Source organism: Pseudopipra pipra, chromosome 7 (assembly GCF_036250125.1).
Source record: "Pseudopipra pipra isolate bDixPip1 chromosome 7, bDixPip1.hap1, whole genome shotgun sequence".
Classification (NCBI taxonomy): Eukaryota; Metazoa; Chordata; class Aves; order Passeriformes; family Pipridae; genus Pseudopipra; species Pseudopipra pipra.
In genome coordinates, this window is record NC_087555.1 from 27,746,602 (window position 1) to 27,771,980 (window position 25,379).

At 45.6% G+C, this 25,379-nt stretch overlaps 1 protein-coding gene across 1 annotated transcript in view; it reads left to right on the plus strand.

The window, feature by feature from the left end:
- The window catches only part of GLI2 (GLI family zinc finger 2), a 212,876-nt gene that overhangs the window by 181,578 nt on the left and 5,919 nt on the right, over nucleotides 1–25,379 (plus strand). Inside the window, exons 10-17 of the mRNA XM_064661338.1 lie at nucleotides 1,896–2,097; nucleotides 4,189–4,402; nucleotides 5,931–6,044; nucleotides 9,502–9,633; nucleotides 13,253–13,402; nucleotides 16,798–16,962; nucleotides 21,387–21,668; nucleotides 24,763–25,099. Coding sequence (XP_064517408.1) covers nucleotides 1,896–2,097; nucleotides 4,189–4,402; nucleotides 5,931–6,044; nucleotides 9,502–9,633; nucleotides 13,253–13,402; nucleotides 16,798–16,962; nucleotides 21,387–21,668; nucleotides 24,763–25,099 — 1,596 coding nt within the window. The remainder of the gene's footprint in view (nucleotides 1–1,895; nucleotides 2,098–4,188; nucleotides 4,403–5,930; nucleotides 6,045–9,501; nucleotides 9,634–13,252; nucleotides 13,403–16,797; nucleotides 16,963–21,386; nucleotides 21,669–24,762; nucleotides 25,100–25,379) is intronic.

Consider the following 25,379-nt stretch of genomic DNA (forward strand, 5'->3'; position numbering starts at 1 on the left):
GCTGAAGTCTTCCAGCTGCAAGCACTAGGAAGGTTTGAGCCTAGTCCCTCCAAATCATGTAACATCTTTAACATTCAAGAGGTGGTTTTTATAGGCTGCTGCTCTTTCTGTTTGCTACCTGATCCTTGAGTCATGTTTTCTCTCATCTCCTTGCCCGTGAGGCTGCAAAATGTAGTTATACAAAATATTATAAGAAGAGTGTGTTCAATATATATGCAACAATTTGATTTTTAGGAGAAATTCCCAATAATATCAGTATTTCATTAAAGGTATTGCATGTAGCAACTCTTGATGGTGTAGGACAAAAGTCACAAGAGTGCTTGGTTCAAGTACCAACTTAGCCTTGGACTTCCAGTGGGACCCTGGGACTGTTTATCTTGTGCAATGAGGGACATTATGGGAAGTAAGAGGATGGTGGTACTAAACCTCATTGATTACACATCACCCAGGCATGTTAATGACAGAGCCACTTAGGTGCACGGGTGAGTCATGTGGAGACTGGGAGACTGCAACTCAGCCACCGGTCTCAGGGAAATGTTGACACAAACTTCTGTGAGCCAACACAAATCAAACTGGCAGGATATATTTTCCCTCCTTCACCCTCATTCAATCCCTCACATACCAGGACTGTCATCAGGATGGAAAGTTTATGCTCTTGCAAAGTGCCAGGCTTGTATTTGGTGATATGCAACCAAAATCAGTGCCTCCAAACAGCTAGAGGAAAATAGCTCATATTGCCTGGCTGGGCAATTTAGTGTTTTATTCACAGTGTTTAATAGAATAAACCCATAGGAAGCTCTCTGGGGAGACCACTACTGGAAAAGTCAGGTGGTGATGCAGCGCTGTGCTCATCAAGGGAAGGAGATGGAGAGGCTGAGCTCTCCTGCACCCTTGGGTGGATGGCAGGAATTACCAGCCAGGTCCCATGACCAAGTGCTGTGTTTTACCCTGAGAAACTTTTTTTTTTAAATAGACAACCTAAACTCTGCTCACTTTGGAGGGATGACTCATTCCAGGCAGGGCTAGGGTTCAGGCAGGTTTTGGATCTGGTACCCTGGTACTGGAGAATGTTGTGGTATTGGCCCATCTGCAACTCCCATCCATGCCACCCCAGAGATTTGAAGGTGGGTCAGGCCTGGGCAGAGTTTCCTCTGGATGAAGTCAGTCATTCCAGTTACAAGTGCCGATGCACTGAGGGATGCCAAACTTTTACAGTAGTAACTCGTCATGTATTGCAGATCCACAAACGGGACTGGCAGGGTTGGAAATGACTTCATGCCTGAATGATTGACAATGGCTAATAGGGCCCAGGCACTGGCAGGTCCCCTCAGAGGGGGAGAGTTTGAACTTTGTGCCTGAGCTGCCAAATTGGTTTTCTTAAAACTCTTAATTTACTTTTGGGGTTTCTGGAGCCTTGCCTCCTTCATTAATTGGATGGTCAGCATTGTGCTGGTGCTCGTTTGGTTTCCGTTCCCTCTGCACACAAGCACACACACCATTTGCAATGGTTGCCCCGGCTCGGATGTGCAGCTCTTCTGGCCCGCTGCTCCTGACACCGAGTCAACAGGGACGGCTGCGCTCATGGAAACCTTGCAGGGACGTTTCCCTTTTAATTTTAAGTTAATTTAGTGCCTGTGAAAGGGAGCAATGGACAGGCTTCTGTATCCTCCAGAGACAGCGAAGCAAGGGGGCATTCATGGCACTGCCTGACCCCTGTCATTCAGCACCCAGAGGAGAGGAAACATCCCATCAAAGTGCAGCTGATCCCTGCGCTGCTCCTGGCTCCTGAATATCCCACAGCAGTCATGAGTGCAGCAGTTCTCAGGACTTCCAGCCCACCTGCAGAAAGGGAGCAGCCCACTGGTTTTGTCTGACAAAATCTCTCTTTCCTGCAGTGTCCCGGTTTTCGAGCCCGCGGGTGACTCCAAGGTTAAGCCGAAAACGAGCCCTGTCTATCTCCCCACTGTCTGATGCCAGCATTGATCTCCAGACAATGATCAGGACCTCCCCAAACTCTCTCGTGGCATATATCAACAACTCCAGAAGCAGTTCAGCGGCGAGTGGCTCCTACGGCCATTTATCTGCTGGGACAATCAGGTAAAGCTTTGGGAATGGCATTGTTCAGCTGAGGAACCATCCCTACGAAAAAAGGGATGATCCTCCAGCAAGGGAGACCTTCCCTTCCTTGCAACCTCTGCTTTTGTACATCAGGGCTGTGTAGTGTAGTAAATCAAAACCCCCATCTGGTTTTGCATGTGGAAGGGTATTTTGTGACATATGGGGTGGGTTTTTTTGGCTGAATTGGGATTATTGGTTACCACATTTCCAGCAATTACAGTATGATCATGCCTCCCTGCAAGCAGAAACAGATAATAAATTAATCTAAATGCTCACTGTGAGCAGTTGGACTGGTTAAGAAACACTCTGATTTAAGAGATTGCCCTGAAGTATTCTCCAAATTATTGGCCCACATTCTTAGAAAAAATGTTGTCTGGGTGGATTGAAGAGCATAATTCTAAAAACATAGTTAAAACAAATCTAAACCCTCGAGTAAAGTTTTCTTCAAATCCTAATTAAAAAGCCCTTACATTAGGCTGCTGACTGTTGTCAATTCCTGCTATGATTGCTTCACCCAAGTTTCACAATGTTATTATTCTTTTTATTACTTAACTGTTAAAAATGTTAGATTTAATTAACACTGATGTTGCAAAGCAAGGGTTATAAAGATTATGCACTCCTAAAACTTGTGGGGGAAAACAGAGATATTGCTATTAGTAATTCTAACAGTGATTTTGTAAGTTACTTTATCCAGCAGCATAATTTAAAATCAAACTGTAATGTTTGGCTGTAAAGCCAAACATAATGCTGATTTAAACAAATTGCAACTCCTTGTCTGGTAGTAATTTTTTTTCTAGTCTTTTTACCTGTTGTCATCAACTGGACATACCTCTAAGCATCTCAGCTTATACTCAGATTTTAAGGGTAGTGTCTGGTATCTTCAACAAACCAGTAGAGTGCAAAGACTGACCCAATAGTCAATTGTTGGCCTCCGAGGGAATAATCAACTAATAATAATAAAGAATTTGAAACCATTGTTGGTGTTTTAAACGTATATCCTAAATGTCAGGAATTTTAAAGTGGGTTACATATATAACAGGATAACTGCTAGAAATTTGGGTGAAAAGACTTTTTTGTTATTATTTTAGCAATGTGTTAGAGGCTGGAATGAAATCCACTCTGTAAAAGCAAAATTGGCAATGAAGCATGTTGCTAATTATGGCCCCATTTTCTGAGCGTTCACACCTTGGGCAGTTTTAGTGGTGTGAGAGAAAATACCATGAGGGTAAAGGTTCAGGGCAGTCACCTCTTAAAGGTGGTAAATAATCAGTTTTTGGGCTGAGAATCTGTGGTTCATGAATCACCGGCTTAGAGTACCCACAGAGCATCTCCTGTGCTTCTCTGCCTCTGCCCAGGGGACTTGGCCCTGGGGGTGAACCCCTTTTTTCCAAAAGCAGAGCTTTGTTTGTCTCACACCTGTTGCCCCACTTATCTCCCAAGCAGCCAGGGGCTAGTGGTATTCCTGGTCACCACTGACCTAGATTGGAGATGAACCAGTGACCTACATAGGAAGGGTGACATACTTCAGCAGTCCCCTGAGCCAGCACTCCCCTCACCTGAATGCAAAGCAAATTGCATGGTTTTGGACTATGTTAAGTGGATACTTATTCATCCCTGCTGTAATCTGTGCCAAGTGAGCCAGGTGATGCTGGTTTTTCATATCCAGGTTAGCATAACCCCAAGGTTGCAAGTCTGCAAAATAGGTCTGTCTGGGAAAACCCAGGAGCCTCAGGGGCTGCAAAGCCAGATGTATCCAAATCCCATCCTCTTCTGCACTCCCTGACAAGGGCTTTTGTTGTTTTTTTCACATAAGAAGCAAAGAAATTACAAAGTCTCAGTTGTGTTGGGTCAAAATGATTCACCAGTTTGTTGAGGTACACGCGAGACAAATCACGCCTTTGCAGTAAAGCAGGCTGTCAGGCTTATTGTGATATTGAAGGCATCTAGCTGGGGCATCGCAGCCTGTCTCCTGGAGTCTTCAGGAAGCCAAACTTGAATCAGGCACTAGCTAATGTGACAAATATTGTTAAAAATAACTGCTCATAATTTTTCTTTCTCTTGTTGCTGCAGTCCGGCATTCAGCTTCCCCCACCCCCTTAACCCTGTGACGTACCAGCAGATCCTGACCCAACAAAGAGGCCTGAGCTCAGCCTTCGGACACACTCCTCCCCTGATCCAGCCGTCCCCGACCTTCCCCCCACGGCAGCACATGGCAGTGATCTCTGTCAACCCACCACCAACACAGATCAGCAACAACAGCAACTGCATCTCCGACTCCAGCCAGGTAGGAACAGCTATCCTGGTCCTCCAAATGAGCAGTGCCCTTCATGGTGGCTGTGGGAGTTTTACCCATTCTCTTTTTACTCATACTAGCCCCTTATGTTGCTTTTTCTTTTTCCTGGCTACTGTTCTGACTAGTCACAGCCAAATTTTGCATCCACATCCCTTTCTTGCACAAACACGTACCTACCCATGCAGAAACCAAAGGCCTTGATCCATCAAGTGTTGAACATGATATGCAAAGTCATCTCAGGCAGGAAATCTCCTTGAACATGTGCCATGTCCTATTGAAATTGAGAGAATTCAGCACATGCTGTAGTGTTTTCCAAGATAAGTACCTGAGCACTGTGAATCAAACTTCATCAGTACCTTCACCAATTCCTCCTCCCTTTTTTGCACTGATGTGAACTATGCCAGTGGTCTTTAACAAATAAATGCATCCTACATAGAACTTCTTCACATTTTACTTACTGTTCCTTTTTTTTTGGTAGCTTCCGTCTCAGTGTATCCCTGCTGTTGATTTTTACTGTTAAATTTTGCAAAACTAGGGGGGCAGATTTTGAAAACTAGGAATGCCATGATGCGTGTGAAATCCCACACCTCAAAAGCATCCTTACAAATACCTGTGAGCTCACCCAGGCACATAGATGTGTACACAAGCCCTCCACATGCACTGGATTAGTGAATATGTCTAACACATTCTTAATCATTTTTCTTTTCCACTTACATTCCTTCAAAGTTTAAATTGCAGTCGCTTTTCTCCCCAGAGACTTATTTCACCTTATTTCACACCCATTTCCAATTGTTGTTTTAGTTGTATCATACTGAACTTTTCAGACTGGTTTATTGTTTTAGGGTTTCTCATGGTTCCTGCACTGCAAATTCTGTTTGTTATTGCAGGTTATTTGATTGATTTGTTTTGTTTTCTTCTTACAAACTGGCTACCAAAATAATGTGGCTGGCAGGAGTTCTGCCTCTGTTTAATAATTTGCAGGGCCAATCTTGAGCAATTAGCAAGAGTATTGAAAATATTAATGTTCCAATTTTATGCACATACAATGGGATGTTTTTTCTCCTGAAGTTGTTCTCATTTTTTAAGAGCTTAGCAAAATACACACATAGTCTTTCATGCACTCAGCATGCCAGAGCCCTCATACATAACCAGAGCCCCCTGCTCCCCCCTGGAATTCATTTTCTCAACAAATCATTTCATCACACTGAGAAATAAAATTGTGGCTTGGGTGGGGGTTGTATAAAGCTTGGGTGGCTTTCACATGGATTGGATTGTTCTGAAACAGTGCAGCAGTGGTGAGGCCAAGCTCACTGGTGAGCAGAAAATGGGGCTGCCCTTGACTCTTCTTCCCTCTCTTCCATCCCTCTGCCTTGCACAAACGCACACGGGCTGGTTTTCATATGAAACCCAGGGCAACAGGCCAGTACCCTGTTGTCCCCTGCCACTCCTGAAGTTCATGCTGCTTCCTGTCTCTCATCCCAAACCCCAGTGCCATATCTTGCCTGGTTTTCTTTCCTAGAGCAAGCAAAGCAGCGAGTCGGCCGTGAGCAGCACCGTCAATCCAGTAATTAACAAGCGCAGCAAAGTCAAGACTGAAGTCGAGGGCTTGCCCCCAGTGTCCCCAAACACACAGGTAACCTCCCTGGTGCGAGACATGTTGTGTGGCCGAGACAGCTGGGTCTTGTCTTTGGGAATGATACTCTTGGCACCTTAGGCTGCAGCTGGAAGCAAAGCAGCAAAGCCTGCCAGGCAAGCGGGTGTCTCCTGGAGCGTGAAGCCCAGAAAGGTACAGGGCAGAGCTGCAGTGATTGAGTGAAATATTCGATGGGTGCCTGGGACTCAGCTTGCTGTTGCTGTACTTGGATAGAAAAAAAAGAAGAGAGGAAATATACCAAGTGTGATAATTTAAAAATCACATCTTGAGTTTTCTGTGCTGCAAAGCAAGCAGTGTTAGTGTCTCAGAGCAAACATAGATTATGAGGGAAGCTTGCATGTAGGTAGAAGGCTTGCAAAAAAAAGGACAACTTCTTGATTCAACAAGGAATTGCTCTTAGAAACATCCTTTACACTGGTGACACAACATTTGACACCAAGAAGGGCCCAAAGGCCTTTGCTTTCTTTCTGGAGCTCTGTGATTGCAAACTGTTTAATGGCTGACAGTATCCATCTGACCGTTCTTTATCACAACTGTAAACTATCAGGAGTGCTCTGGGCACTTCATTTTCATGAAATATTAGACCGTGTTATTGTCAAGCGAATGGAAGAGTTGATGACAAATTTCTCCTTCTGCCCTGGTTCAGGAGCAGGTCTCAGCATGATGCATGGGGACAGCAACGTGTGCAGTCATCGGGGGGCTGGTAAAATTGATGAAGATAGCATATCAGGGAAAGATAAACATGCTGTAGTCAGCACGATTAGGGCAAAGAGGCACCTCTCTGGAGCTTTGAGTTTAGGAGTGCGTCTACACACCGCTGCAAAATCACAAGCCCCGAAAAACTAATCTGGCCACCACCCGGGCTACTAGGGCAATGTGTTTATTTCTTGCAGCAAATGAAAAAATATTTGAAAGCTATTACCTGCTTTGTCAAAGCATGTGTAGCAGAGGAGCTGTGGAACAGACATCTGCTAGCTCAATGGCTGTCATCCTCTGTTCTCTGCTCCAGGGCAAAGCGATGTGCACCCAGCCTCAGGGAGTGCTTGGACAGTGGCAACCTGGCTCACCCCTGCAGCCCTGCCCCAGAGTTTAATCCACTGGGTCTTACAGGCACTGAAATTGGCACTGAAAGAAGCGGGAGAATAGTTTAAAGTGGTGAAAGGAGATTTGATTGGAATAGCAAGGTGAAATTAAGAGTAGGAAAATGCACGCTGATCATCTAATAGTTCCTAATGAGGCAATATGTGAAGTAATACCCCAGGGGAAATGTAGGCTTCATGTCTTGCGGCATTTCAGTATGGACTGGGAAATCACCAGAAAGTACCATGTAAGAGTCAGCCCATTCTTGGCAAGGAGGACAGGTTAAAAAGCTGAATGTAGTGGGTGTCTCCTCTTTGGTCTAAGCAACAGCAATTCATTAAATTTGGGAATTCCTTTTCTGCAGGAGACTGTGCTGAAAAGTTGTGTTACAGTCAATTAGGTATTGGCTGATTCATTTTTTGCCAACTATAAAGCTCATCCTTCCTAAAAAAAAGCATGTATGTGTATGTTTTGTTTTGGAAATGCTGCATTGGAAACGCCTCATGTGAATTGTGGTTTGGGTGTTCAAAATCCTTGGCCAGACAGTATCTCCAGTAATGGCTTGTGCTCTAAAAAAATGCAATCCAGACAAGATTTGTGGGACACAGTAGAGCACCAGGCATGAGTGACCTGAGTTACTGAGCTCTTACAATGCCACAAGAGCTCCAGTACAAGATTCAGATTAGCATTGAACTAGCCAGAAATAAAACAAGTCAATCCTCCTTGACAAATAAAATGGTTTCAATTCCATTTTTCCAAAAGAAGGTATAAAATTTTGGCAAAATAAGATTTTTAGTAGAAAATTACAGTTTTCTAGGGACCACACTTTGCATGAAGACAAATGTTTCAACAAAAAATAATGCTCATAACTCAACCAAATAGGAATTGCAGGAAAAAGAAGCTGCTATTTGAACTTTCTCAGACTGTTGCTATGGACTTCTCATATAGTTTGAATGTCCAGAAGTCTATCTGTAAATTACTACAGTTTCCTGTCCCAAAAGCCACCTTGCAATACTTCTTTTTTAAATTAAGAGCTAATTAAAACAAACCTCTTCCTCTCCATATCTAAACTTTTGAATCGAAAAGTCATAGCTGGCATGTATGTTATGAGCTAGTTAATGAAAATTGTTGAACTTTGGTACAGTATGTCTCACTTTCCAAACCATATAATGCCATTAAGTCATTAATCACTGCAGCTCCCCAGGAGGCATTCGGAAAGTGTTGGTGGGGAAGGAGATGGCAGCCAGATAGATTTGTTTGGGCAGGCCAGAGACAGTTTGAGATGGGTCTGGCTGTGTCTGCACACATATGGGTCCAACTGGAGAATCAGATCATGAGGAACAGTGTCTGCTGTGGTTAGTCATCCCAGATGCTCCTGTGTAAAGCTGTCCTGCAGGTGGGATGTTTTGTTCTAGGCAATAGTAGTAATTGGGAGGAAAGAGAAGGAAGGAGGACGAAACATCCAGGGTTTTGTCTTGCTAAATTCCAACCCAATATTGGCTGCTGATTGCCTTGTCTCTAGTGCAAGTGTCTGATGCATGCAGAGCTGACAGTTGTCCTTACTCTGAATTGTACTAATGATGTTGTGTGCTACACTATTGTGTAGTTGCCCATACTTTAATCCTCGTAGCAGCCATAACAAAAATCTTCTGTGCTTCATTTAGCACTGAGGAGCTGGCTAGACAGAGAAGTTAAGGAGAGAGCTCACAGCGTGCTCAGCATTAAAGAAACTCATTTATGAGTCGGGAGTTCCTGGAGCTCTGTTCTGCAACCCCAGCCTTCACTGGGTCTTGCTCAAGGTTCCCAAATTTCAGTCTCAGAGAAGTGCTTTGAGAGCTTATCACTTTGTCCCTGTGGAGCATCCTGCAGGCATAAATCTTTGGGTAAGGATTAGCTATCATTTTCTCATTTACTAAAAGATGCAGAAAACAGAAACCCTCTCCCCAGCCCATGTCAGGTAAGTGTGGTAACCACTAGGCTCTGAGCCCTCTGTGGTTTCTTCATGCTCACGTTTCCCCACTTTACCCAGATGAGAAGTTTTGCTCCAGCAAAGAACACAACCAAAGGTCAACAGCCAGCTTTCTCCTTTCTCCAGCCTTTCTTGAGACTACCCACAACCTGGCTGAAGCCAGGCATTGCTGTGGTGATGGCTTCAGGATGTTTCATGTCATGTCATTAACTCTGATCCACTTCCACCAAAACTCTGTAACTCTTTATTTCACAGTAATCATGGATGTTATGTAGCCAAAATGGGCATGGTTTTGTGATCAGTTGATACCTGTCCTGTAATCTATGAGTAATGGAGGAATTAAGATGAAAGAAGTTCACTTATACAATGCACTGTTGTGTGTTGCAGGAGCATCTGACAGACCTGAAAGAAGATCTAGATAAGGATGAATGTAAACAGGAGCCTGAGGTGATTTATGAGACTAACTGTCACTGGGAAGGGTGCACAAAGGAATATGACACTCAAGAGCAGCTCGTCCATGTGAGTAATGGTTGGGAGGAAACCCCAGCGATAAATTTGGGTTTCTGTGCACTTGTCCTCATATTTTATCACTAGCTGCTGTACAGCCAGAGCTCACCCTGGGAGCTACTAAAGGTGCAAATCAGAGATACGGTGTGTAAACACTGCCAAAGCAGGTCGCTGCTCCCCGAAGAGTTCAGCTGAGAGAAGCCTCTCATAGATTATGTGATATTGCTCCCTTCTCAGCTGCTGAGGCTGCAGTTTCAGTCTCCCTTGTGAATGGCCCAACGACAGAAGGCTCTGTGCAGAAGGGCCTGATCAGAAAATGGAGAAGAGGGCTGAGCCCTTCCCTCTTCACTGGCCATATTCACTGAGCTTTCCCATGTAGCTACTCCAGCACTGGGTCAGGGATTGTCTGTGCTGTCCCCAGTCCTAGAAAACTTTTTATGCTGCTGTGACATGACCTGTGGGGCCATATCATTTAAAGGCTGTTGACCTGCTCAGCTCATCCCTCACACAAAAATAGAGCACTCTAGAGTTTGGAAACAGGCTTCAGTGTCTCCATCAGAGTCTGAAATACAGAAAGTGGGTTGATTTTCTAAAACTTGGGAAACAGCGCTTCCATAATCACAGTGGTGTCCCCAAACCAGTGTCAAAACTGCTCTCTGAAGGATCCCCAAACCAAATCATTAATCAGATTTTCAGTTCTAATTAATTCCAAGAACCTTTTGTACGCTTTGCTTCATCTGGGAATCCACCATTTGGTTTTCTTTGGCTTCTGGGGTCAACAAATCCCTCATACTCAGAGCAAGTGCCTGTGAAATCAGACATTACCTGTGTCTAAGCCCCATCCTGCCCTCAGCCCAGCACCCTGCAAGTCATTATTTTGGGTCTCTGGTGTGAGCCCCTTTTATGAAGCCAGCCCATATCTTCAGGGAATTCACCAACCTAGCAACCCTAGGCCTGTTGCTTGCAACTAAGTGTTGGATTGGGCAAATTTTGCAACAGGAGCTGCTACCTTCTCCTTTTTCTTCAGCCTTTTGCTGCTTGTCTTAGCCAGGCTCCCAGTCTGCCAGGGGCCACCAATGTGCAACTCACATGTAGCCATCTTCCTGAGGGCTTGTGTCTGCTCTCACCCTTTTTATATATCTTCTTTTTACATATGTTTAGATGCCACCAAGTAGGCATCAGTACCATTTGCCCAAGTTCTCCAGACAAACATTATCTTAGCCCAGAAGGACCACACTCTAAATTATAGTGTTGGGCACATGCTTTTCTTCCATCTAAGGCTAGTGCCTGCCCCCCTCTGCCAGAAGTCACTGGTTGACTGCAACAAGTCCTTGAGTACAGGAAGATTTGGAAATGGTTTTCAAGGCCAAATGAGTGATAAGGTGCTTAATGGGTTGCACATTGCATGCCACAGAATGTTGCTTTTCTGGGGTTAAACCACAGCAGCCCTCTCAGATGGGCTGAGCTCACATTTGTCCAGCAGTTTTTGTGTGTTTCCCTCTCAGATGTAAGAAAAACTAACTCTGCCCAGAGCAAAGTGCAGAGCACCAGGCAGCTCAGCAAAAATTTGTTTCCAGAAAACAAACCAAAGAAAAACATTCAATGAAATATCCAAGATCCTAAATTTGGACGGTTATAAAAATGGAGGCTTCTGTACTATGATTACTAGCAATGTGGGGTTGTGGATTTGGGATGCCCAAAATACACATGGAAATGAAATACAGATGTTGTGGGCCAACTTCTGAGAAGATGGCATCTCATCATGCATGGAAAAACTCTAGTTTGTGTGCAGAGCAAAGTACCTGGGCGAGCAGGGTCTGTTCCCCACAGACAGTGCACAGTGTGCTTGTGGGAGAAGTGAGTGTCAACAGGGAGCTGCAGGAGTGAGGATATATTTTTGTAAGCACAACTGCTGCTCCCAACTTCAAAGGTCACACTCAATTTGAGAGAAGTTTGAGAGAAGCCCAGGTAAACCTCCAGCCAGGTGGGGGCTATGGAGCTGTAGCTGAAGTGGGTGGAGTTGCTCATCCACCACGTGATGGGAAGCAGATGTTGCCCAGACAGTGAGTGAGTGCCCTTTCCATAAATGTTCTTCCTCTGGCCCAGGCAAGTCCAAATGGGCAAGCCTGTGCTCTCTCCCACTACTAGCATTGCCTTGTGTAGTCTTAGTTGCAAGTCAGACTCCCACACAAACAGAGCCTGGAGACATATCTTCCCAGTCTGGTCTGGGCATGGTTTAGCACGTCCATGGGTCTCCTGGGAGGTTCATCAGTTTTCCACAATCTGAGGCTAAAATCTCACACCAATGCTATGTAATAAAACCAGAACCATAGGCAGCAGAACTCCTAACCCATACAAAACCTCTCCCAAATGCAGCCTACCCCGACTCTCCCAGCATGCAGCTTTGGCTCTCAGTTTTTACCAGTAGTGCCTGAGAGACCAGCTGAGCCCCACACACCTCCTCTTGTCCCTGGGTAGAACTGGGACCCTAGGCAGAAGGTCCCTGACGCCAGCATTGGATCACAGCACACAGAATGCTGAGGCTGGATTTGGCTGGGACTGAGAAGGCTGATGATTTTGTTTTAATGTACTTTTGTGTCCTCACATTGCCTCACCACCCCGAGAAAATCTCATCCCAAGCTGCAAAATGTGTGCCTGGCCTTGGCCAGGGGGACAAAGGCGGGGGCTGGAAAAAATCTCAGCACAAAAAAAGCCAAAACCCAAACCCAAAGTGGTTTATTTTAGGATTTCCTGTCAGTGAATGTCTACTGAAAACACAGGAGCGAGGACAGGCATTATTTTTGGCAGTGAGACCCCATTCAGAAAGACAAGGCCGCCACGGGAACAGCTCTGCCGACAGACTTGTCTCTGGCTCTGCTTATTTTCAGCAGAGCTTCATCTGCCCTGAGCTGGGAAAAAGCGACTCTTCCTCCCAGGGTGGACGAAGGCACCGTTCTGGGTCTGGCTTTTCAACACCCCAGCAAAGGATTTCATGGACCAGAGTAATTAGCAGTAATTGATGCAGCTGAGTTTTTGCTGGCTCATAGCTCGCAGATGCTGTCATTTCCTGCCAGCCACCAGCGCTGGACAGCAGGTGGATGTCTTGGGGCCGGCGTATGGGCTGGTGTGCAAGTAGGCTTAGAAACATAGAATCATTCAGGTCGAAAAAGACCTTTAAGATCACTAAACCCAACAGAGGCTTGTCTCCTCCTGTCCACCACCCTCCAGCAGCTCCCTGGGAAAGTGTCCCAGCTGCATAAATGCAGCACAGCAGGGTTCAGCAGAGACAAAACTTACTCTGCCATCCCCCTTAACAGTGACATCAAGCAGCTGAGGGGGACACTGAGAGGGCTCCTCTTTCCCTGGCACTGTGGGTCCCCATTGCATTTGGAAACCTCTCATTTATAGCTGCTTTGGAGCCAGTGTGCTGAGTGCTGTGCACCTTCTGCAGGACACACCAGACCACAGTGTTGGGTCCTGTGTCCCTGGTGTTATCTGTGCACCTGGCACCCAGGTGCAATGCCTGACCACAAGCACTGGGTAGGGAACATCTGGCTTTTGGAGCACTGTGTGTGCTTTGCTGGCATCAGCTCTTCCAGGCGTGACCTGCTTTTCCTTTCTCTCCTACCAGCACATCAACAATGATCACATCCATGGGGAGAAGAAGGAGTTTGTCTGCCGCTGGCAGGACTGCACACGGGAGCAGAAGCCCTTCAAGGCTCAGTACATGTTGGTGGTGCACATGCGAAGGCACACAGGAGAGAAGCCGCACAAGTGCACGGTGAGCTGGCAGGGACACATGGTGCATCTCACTTGGCAAGTGGGATGCGGGACTTTGGTGGTTACAAAAATGTGTGTGCAGACACAGGCATGGCTTCAAGTAGGGCTCTAGCAGGGTACCCACTGGCAACCGGCTCAGAGCCAGTCCTGGGTTACAGCTACTTGCAGGTTAGACCCTCGGGTCAGGACAAGAGGTCGAGTATGGTCAAGATGCTAGTGGGCAAAACTGCATTTCCTTGGAAAAAATGGTTTCAGACCTACCAGAGAGATCTAAAGCAACTCAGGACAAGTCACTTGAGGTGGAAATCCAGACAACTTAGTTGCCTACATCAAGGAACGAAATCCAGTAATGCCACACTGTGGGAAACCACCTAGCCTTGGTCATGTCTAACTTGACATCACCCACTACTGCTTCTGGGACTGCGAGTTTCCCTCACCCACATACCGAAGCATACACACAAGCCTCCTTCCAGCCTGGGGATCTAGGCCAACACATCCTGCTTCTGCTCTCTTAATCCAGAGGTGAAGTCAATCCTGTGTGCTTAAATCCCAAGAAGAGCCCAGTCCCCAGACTTTCTGTGTACCAGCAGCACTGTCTAGTGTTAAACACTGCCTGAGGAAGAGCCTGGGGTACTATTTTGTATCTCAGCCCTGTGGATACATGGGAGAGCTGGGCTTTTTTCCTGCTCAACCTCAAGACATGAAAGCCGATATCTGCCCTCACAGCTGGAGTCTCCCACCCCACCGCTGGCTGAAGTAGGGCAGCCCAGAATGCCTGTTGGGGGGCACAAGAGGGAAGCAAGGTATGAAGTTTAGTGGCTGCGGTCAACTGGTGGGAGAGGAGAGGTGTTTACAATCTCCCTCCTCATATGTTTGAGCCCTTTTTCCTCCTGAAGGTCATCCACATCTTTTGATACCCTCTGCTCTCTGCCTTCTCCTCCTGCCAGCTTTTCATACCTTCTCTGCTGTCAGCATTACACTGTTCCTCTCCCTAGAGTCTCAGGGATGAGTCTCTTTCTGCTCACCAGATGTCTAAGCTCTCCTCCTGTATCTTCCTGTTCTTCTCCTCCATTAGCTACTTCCAGTCCTGCTCCCTCCCTGGCTGTGCCCCAGCTCCTGCTTACAAATATCAGGATATGTATGATTTGCTTGCTGCATGACTCCTTTATCAGTCTCCCAGCCCTGCGTTCATTTAATTTAGAGCATAAGCTCCCCTGGGGCGCAGGGCCATGTCCTTTGTTTTAATCTTCTAAAGCACTTTGCTCAGTCTAGTGCTTTACCAATCTTCCTTAAAAGTATCAAGAAGTATTGATTGTTACTGCACTACAGAGTGAGGACTGAGGGAGAGTCTAGCCCCATCCTTGCAGGTAGAGGGACTTGGAAGACAAACAGCATCAGTGACTGCATCCTCTTCAGTGTTGTGATGGAGCAGGAAAAAGCACTGCTGCACAATCCTTCTTTCAAGCCTCAGTTGTGTCACACTGAAACAGTGGCAAGGCTGTGTGTATTTGGGTTTCAAGTCATCCTCTGCCTCCTGAAGAACTACAGTCCCTCCGTGTGCAATATGTCGCAGCAACTCTTCTGAAGTGGAGTACCACCTCTTTCCAGTTGCCTGGGATACATGGCAGCTCTGCAGACGGTGCCTCTCTGTGGCAGAGCATTCCTTATCCAAGTCTGGCAGTGATTTTTAAAGTGCCGTTTGTTCCAGACAAGAAGTTTGTGGTGTACATAAAGCTACAGATGAGCCCAATTGCAGCCTGGGATTTGGTCAAGGATTATTTCAACAGAACTCCCACTGACATAATCAAATCCACACGTAAGAGTGGGAACAACTGCTTTGAACATGCACAGGCTGCTTTGCAGAGAAACTCTTATTTGAAAATGTGGCCTTAGAACTTTTGCTCTTTATAACTGCATTTTTGTGTCAGTATCCAGCAAAACCAGCATGGACACATGAGTTGCTTCATGCTGAGTTCCCTTTGTTTTCCAGCAAGAGGAATGATATGTTTCAGTAATTGTAAGCGACTTGAGTTATAAAAGATTGTTTGCACAGGGCAAGAGAAGAAAAGGATATACTGTGCTACCTCAAAGTTGTGGCACGTTCTGTGGGACAAATGGGCTAATGAAGGTTGTCTGGGGAAGAGGAACTGGATCATCCTACCCTGACAAAGCTGTGGAAGGAATCAGCTCTTGCAGGATGTTCCTACTGTCCTTGAAGAAATCTGGATATCTCAAGAGCAGAGCAAGTTTACCTTATGTCCACTGTCCCTATGCTAGACCTTAAAGGGAAGCTTAAGTAATACTACTTATGTTCCAGCACAACAAAGTTATATGGGATCAGCCTGTGGCCACATGCTTCCTGGGTGTCATGGGCTGCATGTTTGCCTCACTCCCTGCAGTGCAGGCAAGTCCTGTACATGTGGAGCACAAGGAGACAGGTACTGTTGCTATTGCATGCAGTTGCCATTTTTCAGACCTTCAAACATGTAGGACCACTCAGCTGCCCATGGGAAATCAGACACTGAGCATGACCTGTCCTGGTGTGGCACCAGTTTCTTCACTGGCCAAGACTCAGAGCAATGTGAAGTTCTGTCACATCTGGACTGAACTTGGTTTGAGGTGAAATCCTCCCGTTCTGGGACAGGGCAGGTGCAGGGAGGGAGGGAGGAGCCTCCAGCCCAGCCAGAGTGGAGGGTGGCAGGACTTACATCACCCAAAGCCTCACCACGTCTCCCAAGCTGCTCTTTCTTGTTGTGTGGGCAGCTGGTTTCCTTCCAGGAGGAAGGTTCCTGGCCTGTTTTGTCATCCAAAAATCCATCTGTCTTCAAGACTTAGTCTTGTTTTTTAAACTAGTAATGTCAGACAGCCTGACCACAGCATCCTCCGAGAGTAGACCCAAGCTGTAATTTGGGAAACTTCAAAGCTTGCTAGATTTCTGCTTTTGTGTTAGGGAATGGTCTGCCCTTTCCAGTGCTGGTGCTAGTGAAGTTGCAAGGCTGGTCAAACTGTCGAGTAGCTGTCAGTTCCCTAGGTGGGAAGGAGGGGGCCTCTGTTTCTGAGCTGTGTTAGCTGCAGAGGGGTGGCAGGGGGGGCTAAGAGAGCTCTGGGAGGAGTGGAGGGGTGTTTAACACTGCTGGAAAAAAGAGTCTCTTGTTGAAATGTCAGGTGGGTACCCAACAAGGAGCAGCACCTTAAATATGACTCACTGCTGAAACTCTCAGCCTGCCTAGGGAAGCAAATTCTCCCAACAAAGTGGATGTTGTTCCCTAAAACACAAGCCCTTTAAAGGGAAGGAAAAAAAGAAAGAATGAGAAACAGATGAGAAGGGTTTAGGCAGGGGGAAAATCAAATTTTTCTGGTTAATTAATCACTCCTCTTGTGTTTTTTTTATTTTAGTTTGAAGGCTGCTCCAAAGCCTATTCCCGCCTGGAGAACTTAAAGACACACCTGAGATCCCACACTGGAGAAAAACCCTATGTCTGTGAACATGAAGGCTGCAATAAAGCCTTTTCCAATGCCTCAGACAGAGCCAAGCACCAGAACAGGACGCATTCCAATGAGGTAAGCCCGGGCTCACCGCAGCTCAACGGAGGGCTTTTTTTAAATTTTGCTGACAATAAACATACACTTTACACACTGGACTCATGTAAAAAGAAACCTACTGTAATGAGAGGTTTTTCTTATTTTTTAATGGGATTTATTTTGCTGGAGAGCCAGACCACATTAGCTTTATATTTATGAAACCATGTTTGAAATCATAAACAGATGTTGAAGTATGCAAACTTTTTAATCGACTTTGGATATTAAAACAAGCATTTTCCAAATCTATAATTTTTAATAGCATAGATAGTATTGTACAGTTGTGCATGTGGTGTTTAATATTACTGTGGAGCAGACTTGTAGTAATATAACAGCTACCTTGGATCCTGATGCTCTGGAAATAATACTCCCTCCATCGTTTGATGTACAATGATAGAGCACAATGCAATGCTTTGTTAACCTTGGATAATTGAGACCCACTATTAGTAGTTGTGGAGCAGAGGAAATTGCCTTTATTGTAACGCATGTGATGGTCTGTTGCAATCAACCACAGCCGACGATTGAAATTTATATTACCACTAATTAGCTGACAGGGGAAGAAAAAACAACACTCTAAAGTTCTAATAGTGTTTTCAGCCATGAAGAATTCAGTCTATAGCCTAATTTGCAACAGTTAAATATAGACTATTGGAGAATGGAACGCAGTTGCCACGGTTGACAGCTTTTTGAAGTGATGCTGTGTCTACAAAGGGCTTGTTGGGAGTATTTTTATCTCTGGCTTATCAGTCAGTGATAACCAAAGTGCTGTGGGTTTCAGAGATTCTGTTGGAGTCAGAATAAGGACTCAAAGTCTAGAATGCCCTTCCATGCTGTGTGATGCTGAGACAGACCCAGTGAATAACTAGGATCTCAGTGTTGTTTGAATTGGTTTGGGTATGAACCCAAACATCAGGATTGTCCTCCACCAGCAAGCCACTTCCTCAGCAGGACACAGGTTAAAATTAACCCATATCCACACTTACACTGTGTAGTTGGCGTTGTTTTAAGGCTACACTGACCTTGAGGCCAGGAGGGACCAAAAAGACATGCAACATTTCATCTGCTCAGCAACCTGCATTCCCTGTAAATGGTGTTTGACTACAGCATCATTTGCTCTATGTTAAAGATTCTTCCCTGGAAAGGTAGGCAGTTGTGATTTAATCTCACATTTCAAGTATGGGAAGTTGCTCATTCTCCTGTCCTGGATACTTCCTCTGCCTTCCTCCAGCACTGGATCCAGTGTCCCTTTCACTGTTGCTTTCATTGTAGCTCTGAACTCTACGGTGTTAAGCTGCTCTTCGTATTCTTGCCCATAAACTGAATCAAGCCCCTGAAGATTCGCATTTCTGCAGCATTTTTTCCTGCCCTTAAAAAAGATTAGCATCTCTCTTCAATTCCTAAAGATTCTCATGTGAATGGATCAAGAGTGCTGGGTACAGACTCATACAGCCCAGTTTGTGCACACCGAAGCGATATGTGAGGCCATAGATCACTTGAGCTCAGGTCACTAGAGCTTTACCATGATCCTTCCTAGGCAGGGCAGAGTTTCCTGTCTGTTGAGCCTGATAATGAATTTTCATTTTGGCTGTGTTATTAAATGTAATTTCTCCAGTGAGTTCAGTTTCCCAAGTGATCCACATTAGGAGCTGCACTGGATCTGGGATGACTCCTCACTGCATCTGAGCAGAGCTTGGACGTACTTAAAAGTCTGTTCTTTTGAATTCCCCTTGTGCAAGAAGGGGAGGCTGTAGGGCAGGAGTATCCAACTTCATGTCTATTGTGGACCCTGATCTAATACGCTGACACTTGGCACAAGTGTTGTTGCTTTCAACAACACAAATTTAAGACTCAGATAACAGATAGGGATTTTATCCTCTGCTGTTGCTTCCCCTGGAGGATGCCATAGCCGCCTCAGGTGCAGAAACAGCACAGCCACTGGTGGAGGATTTGTACCAGACCAGCTGACCTTACCATGGGAACTACATGGCACTGCATGATCTTACATTTTGCAATCAACCTCCCTCCTGAACTGCTGTTCAGCCCTCCTTGATGCAGTACAGACATGCCCCAAGACTTGTGGGAGATCTGTAGGCTGCATATAATAGCTCTCTGAGCCATATATTTGACATTCTCTTTTTGGGGAACATATAACATGATCCTTTGCAACAGATGGAATCCCTCATGGCAAAGCTCATCACATTGGGCAGCAGGCCCAGGCGAGGGTCCTGCATCCAGCTGTGGCCATGACCACTGGGTTAGCAAACTGCACTGAGACCTCGGCTCACAAAACCACACAAACGCAAAGCAGAAGTTTGTGGCTGTGAGTATTTCCCATTACCCATTGGTAACTCTCTTGTGGTTCCTAGCTAGCTACCTTCTAAATATTTTCCTCTGCTTGCAGTGTTTACTTGGAATACACCACAGTTTCAAATTAGTCATCAAAGTCTCCTCTAAGGGGGAAGTTCCACATTCCCTGTATTTGTCACTATCATTGTGTGACAGGATGTAGGTGTATAGTCCAAACATGCTGAAGTTCAAGGCTGGGGATATATTACCACACTGGCTTTTGTTTGATTGTTGAAATGTCATAGACACTATTTAGTTTTACATTTTCAGTCACTACTTGAATTCCTTCAGGGGATACCTTAAAAGTTACTCTTGAGAAAAGGGCTTTCATCCCATGACCACTCTCCAGTGCATACACGAAAGAGTGGCATGAGTTTATGGCCAACCAAAGGCTCAGAATGACATTTTCTGCAACTCAAGCTGAACAGGGGTAAAATGCAGAAATTTAGTTCTGCTTAGTGCTTGGGGAATTCTCCAGTTCCCCCACCCTAATGAGTATTACCTTGTATGTGCATGGGAGTAGGAGGGAGGCATCTGAGAGATCTAAACTGTTGACTTCACTAGGGCATACACTGCATTAGGTGTCAGAATCTGAATAACTCAGGGGATAGATGAAGACATGCCAACAAAACAGCAGTTGTGCTCAGTTCAGTTGCAGGATGTACGGCCTGACAAAGAGAATGATTGAATCCCCTTAGGTGGAGTGTCTGCTGTCCAAGCAATAGTGATTACATTACCCTAATTGCTGGAATCTGAAAAATCAGAACTATTGAGCCTAAAAGATCTTTGAGCTGTTTATGTACAGGGATTTTTTTAGCATGTGTAGTGGGGGTTGTGTTCTTTGGAATATAGTTTAATAGCAGCAATAATATTTCTATACTGCTTGTCTAAAAGGTTGCATGAGATTTTTAAGCAAACTATTTTACTTTTTGTGCTTTGGCTTATCCAGCTTTAAAATATAATAAATATTTACCTCGGTGGGGTGTGATGAAGATTTAGCTGGTTTGAGAGATGTGCCAAGATCAGTCAGGATGCATGCTTTTGAATAAAAAACGGGTTTTTAGTGTTTTTCAAGTGATTGCACTGGTTTTCTGCAAAGAATATATGCTCCTTTGTATTTTTTCACTGAAGTTCCTGGACAAAATTACAAAACAGATTTAAAAAAAAAGAACGGGAATGGTCATTTTGAGTAGCCTTCAAACAACATCTGTCTGGTTTTTCTCATGGATCTATCCCAGTGCATTGGCAGAAAAATACATAGAGTAGTTGTGAGGCTGAAAGCGGAACTTGTGATGAATTCAGAGCTTCCAGCGCAGCAGCACCAGCTCAAACAACTGCAGCGCTAATACACTTCGGAATTGGAAATTCAATAAAATGAAAAAAGTTAAAAGAAGAAAAGTATCTGTTTGCTGACTTCTGTTTTCAGAAGGATGGCTTCATCCTTGTTTTCCTGTGGCAATCAATGATTCATGAATTCAGGACTAGAGTGCTATCATCTGAAAAAAACATTGCACGCCTGTGGTTTGTTTTGCACAATAACAGATTTCAAGGTGACAGGTGCTGGAGTGGTATGATAGATTGAGTAGGATGAATCCAGTCTGGCTTGGATTCACTGGAATTCCATCAGCCAGAAGGGAAGGTTTCAGACATTTTCTTGGTGTAGACCTCACCTTAGTAGAGAGAATGTATTACACCTACTCCCCTACATCACCTCCCTCCCATCTTTAATCAGGAAACATTCCTGTGGCCACCCAAGCAAATACATACATAGGAAAGTAATATTAGGGAAAGTATTTCATGATTTCTTAGCTGTCCTTTAATCCAGAACATGAAAACAAGAAGTTTAGCCAACATGAAATAGCTGGCCAAGTCTGTGTGGATCAGCAGCAGCCCATATATCACATCTTCAATATCTCAGTCTTACAGAATCCTGTGGAGCAGATGCTCCCCATTTTGCTGCTGCCTGCTGCTATGCTCATTGTACTTTCTTGGCCCATACACTGTACCTGGAATATTTGGACTTATTCTAAATATAACCCAAGATTTGCTTGTATTGACAGAAACCCTACGTCTGTAAGATCCCTGGCTGCACGAAGCGGTACACGGACCCCAGTTCCCTCAGGAAACACGTCAAGACAGTGCACGGACCTGACGCTCACGTCACAAAGAAGCAACGCAATGATGTTCACCCAAGGCCACCTCCGCTCAAGGAAAATGGGGACAATGAGGCGAGCGCCAAGCAGAGCAACAAGGTTTCAGAGGAGAGCCCTGAGGCCAACAGCACCACAAGGAGCATGGAGGATTGCTTACAAGTCAAAACAATAAAAACGGAGAATTCTGTGGTAAGAGCAGTTGCTCTTGGCAGAAATGACATGGTCCCAAATCTCTCTGGTGCAATGGGGGCATGAAGTATTTGTATGCCATTTATGTCTCTGGGTAGGTGCCCTTCACCACTCCTGTTCAAGTCCAGAAATGAAGCTGCAGGTCAGGGCACAGTCCAGTACATTTTGCACCTTCCTACCCAGCGTCATGAATTCCTGCCTTCATAGTCATGGGGGCCGTATGATGCTCAGTGCTTAGCTTGGCCTTCCTGTGCTGCGAAACTGGATAAAACTCAAGTGTTGTGGTCAGATGAGCTCTACCTACCTCACCAGTTTAAATTGAGCAACAGTCGCAGGGCACAGATTGATCATCTATCTGAACACTTGTTGAAGCAGAGGTCCTGGTTTAAGCAGTCCCTTTTCTCCTCCTCCCTACACCCTTCACTGTTTTTCTTTTCAGGCTGCTGCTGCTGCACAGCAGTTTTGCTGGCTCAACTCTGTTGTAGGCTGTCTTGAGAAGCCAGTAGGGATAAAAGTGGTTGTTTTGGTTTTGTTGGGTATCTTAAATCAAGTTCAGTTCCTTGGTTCTGTCCACTATACACAGAAGCACAAAATCTCTGGGGTTGACAGGGATCTTGAGATCATCTGGTCCAACCTTCCTGATCAGTCAGGGTTGGCTAGAGCAGATTGCTCAGGAGTACACATGGTGAGTACATGGCTCCCAGCTGCCACAGAAGATTGTAGTGGGATGATGGGGCAGGGGAGAGAAAGTAGGAATAAACATGGGAGCAATGCTGTGGCCCACATAGTACAGGCTTTCAGCTAACCATGATCATGCTTTACAGCCCCGGGAGTGGCCACCAGCTGAACCAAAGACCATTTATCAGCCTTCTGGCCATTACAGCAGCTCCACTGGTACTAAGGAGCTGTGTATAGTGTTGGGTTCAAACACATCCAAGCCTCTTCCATCCCATACAGGTAGCCCAGGGCTGGTGAAGGAGATGGAGTGTTGCAACAGAGACCACTTTTGATGTTTCTTTTCACCTTTGAACCCAAAGTTCTGATCTTCTGCACCAGCTCAGAGTGGGACAGGGTATGGGCTGGATACAGCAGAAAAGACCTCCACCTGCAGAGGAGTGTTCCTATATTCTCCAGGCTTCTCACTAGAGCTGAAAAGACTTTGAGCTCCAAAATATATTTTTTCTTGATTTGAATCCAGGCTAAAAGGTTGTTATTGCTATGAAAAAAAGCATGCCCTGGAGCTACAAAGATTTTCTCAAAAGGGTTAGGGGATGTGTTGTTGAAAAAATTACTAATGAGCAGCATTTTTTCAGTTAGGAAAAAACTGAGTATTCTCACATCCAAAGTGTCTGTAATTGACTAAAGAAACAGTTTACTGTGATGAGGCTCTGTACTGTGTTACAAAAGCTGAGTGTGAGAACCACTGGACAGAATGACTTCTCTCCAGTACTCTTCTTCCGTGTGTTTTGATGTTTTTTTCCTATGACAACATGAACACAATGACAGCTCCCCACCCTGTTTCTCCTGAAAGTATGGGATTGTTTTCCTAATGCTCTGTGCTCCCAGGGTTCCAGCCAAGCCATCTTGCTGGCAGCGGGGCTATGGGTCAGATGTTTCTCTTTGTTGTCCCTACCCAGCACTGGATACTTCACTTTTGCACATCTAACAGGTGGTGTCTGATCTGGGGGGCCCACATCCAACTCCTTTCCTGGTTAAGGTCGGGGTGGTGGGAGGGGTGAGATGCCTCACTGGTTCCCATCACTCCCAGGCCCCTTGTTTTGACCCATCTTTGGGTCTCACCCCAAACCCATGGAAACAGGTGAAAAGTCTCTTCTAGGGATCTTTATCTGGGCCTCCAAAGAGGGAAGGCAGGGAAGATGGGGTATGGGAGTGGGGGAAATGTTGGCAATTTGTACTGTATTCTGCATTTCCCTCTTCCTCCTTTTACTAACATGGCCTTTTTTGTTAATAATGTCTTTGTCCTAACAACCTGTTCTTTATTCCCACTTACCCTTCCTTACTCTACCTTCCTAAGGACAGTCGGTACTAAGGTGAGCAAAGATATCCTTTGTATTAAAATAGCTGTATAAAGCATGGTCTCCTGTAGATCTCCTGTCTCTGTTTAACCCCTCCAGGGTGGAGGTGGAGGCATGCAGGGCAATGGGGAGGGATAGGGGATATTTGCTTGAGCACAGAAAGGGGGAGGACATGGTGCCCAATGATCCCCTTTGCCAGCCTTTTCCAATCATCACGACGTACCATTAAATCCTAGGATTGCAATCTACCATCTGGATTGATGGGCAATCAAAGCCAGTCAGCCTGCCTGTGGGGTCTGCTATGGAGCAAAGTACAACACTGCAGCACCCTGCATTCCCACCTTGGCCTGGGGCAGAATAGATTGCCTTTTCAGCACTTCCATTTTTTGCTGGAGCATGGGCCTGGAGCAGAGAGCCAGGCATCCTGTTCAGTAGGAGCAGTAGCTACCTCAGAGCAAGTTCAGACCGTATAGTGTCTGCTGCAAAGAAACTACTCAATGTGAAATGCAGTTCCTAATGTAAATAAAATAAATATTTATGGTGCTTTATCTACCTTATCTGCAAGTGGGAGTTTGCAAACAGTGAACCAGGTTTTTATCTGGCTAGGAAGTTTGTCAGCTAACCTGATTATATGTTAGGGTGTTTTAAAGACAGAAAGACGTGGTGTCTGAAATACCTAGGCCTTGTTCCCATGTTAGATAAGCCAGTGTTTGCTGCAATATACCTTACACAACCAGAGAACATGCTGCTTTTCTTCGAGAAACATCCATCCTTACTCTTTTGGAGGAAGAGCATTTGATTTCTCTCCACCTTCCAGCTGAACCCACTATAGTTTTTCCAGCTGTGGAGTGCTGTCCTGACCTCCTCTCACAGGGAAGGGGTGCCTGCCTTCTTGTAGAGCTGAGATCCTACAGCAGGGAAGGGTAACAAGAGAGGGGAGAGCCTAGGACAGGAGCTTACCTAGGCCCCAGGACTAACACTGGGAATGTTGGGCTCCTGATTTCTTTCCATCCATGTTTTCACCTACCCAACTTTTTCTCCTCTTTTCCTTCCCCAAGATGTGTCAGTCCAGTCCTGGTGGCCAGTCGTCATGCAGCAGTGAGCCGTCACCCCTTGGCAGCACCAACAACAATGACAGTGGAGTAGAAATGAACATACACAGCGGGGGAAGTCTGGGAGATCTGACGGCGTTGGATGACAACGCTCCTGTTGTGGACTCAACGGTCTCTTCTGGTAATTCAGCAGTCAGCCTGCAGCTAAGGAAACACATGACGACAATGCAACGACTTGAACAGCTCAAGAAAGAGAAGCTCAAGACAGTTAAGGATTCCTGCTCATGGGTGAGCCCAGCTCCACAAGCCAGAAACACCAAGCTGCCTCCCATCTCAGGAAACGGTAAGCCCTGTGCCTGGAACATGTCCTTTAGGAACACTCCAGAGTTTGACTCTGGTTTCATAACCAAGAGTCTTCCCTGGAGGAATGAGGATCATATTTTGTTGCCTCTGAGTCAGCCCTTGCTAGATAAAGATGTCAGGTAAAATGGACAGCTTGAGTGTAAACGCAGCCATCTGGTCATGTGCAACAGAACCCCAGATGCTCAGTTCTACAGAGCTGTGAAGGGAGGCAGAGGTGTTGGTGTCCTTGTTTTTGGGCTTGCCCAGGACCCAGACACAGC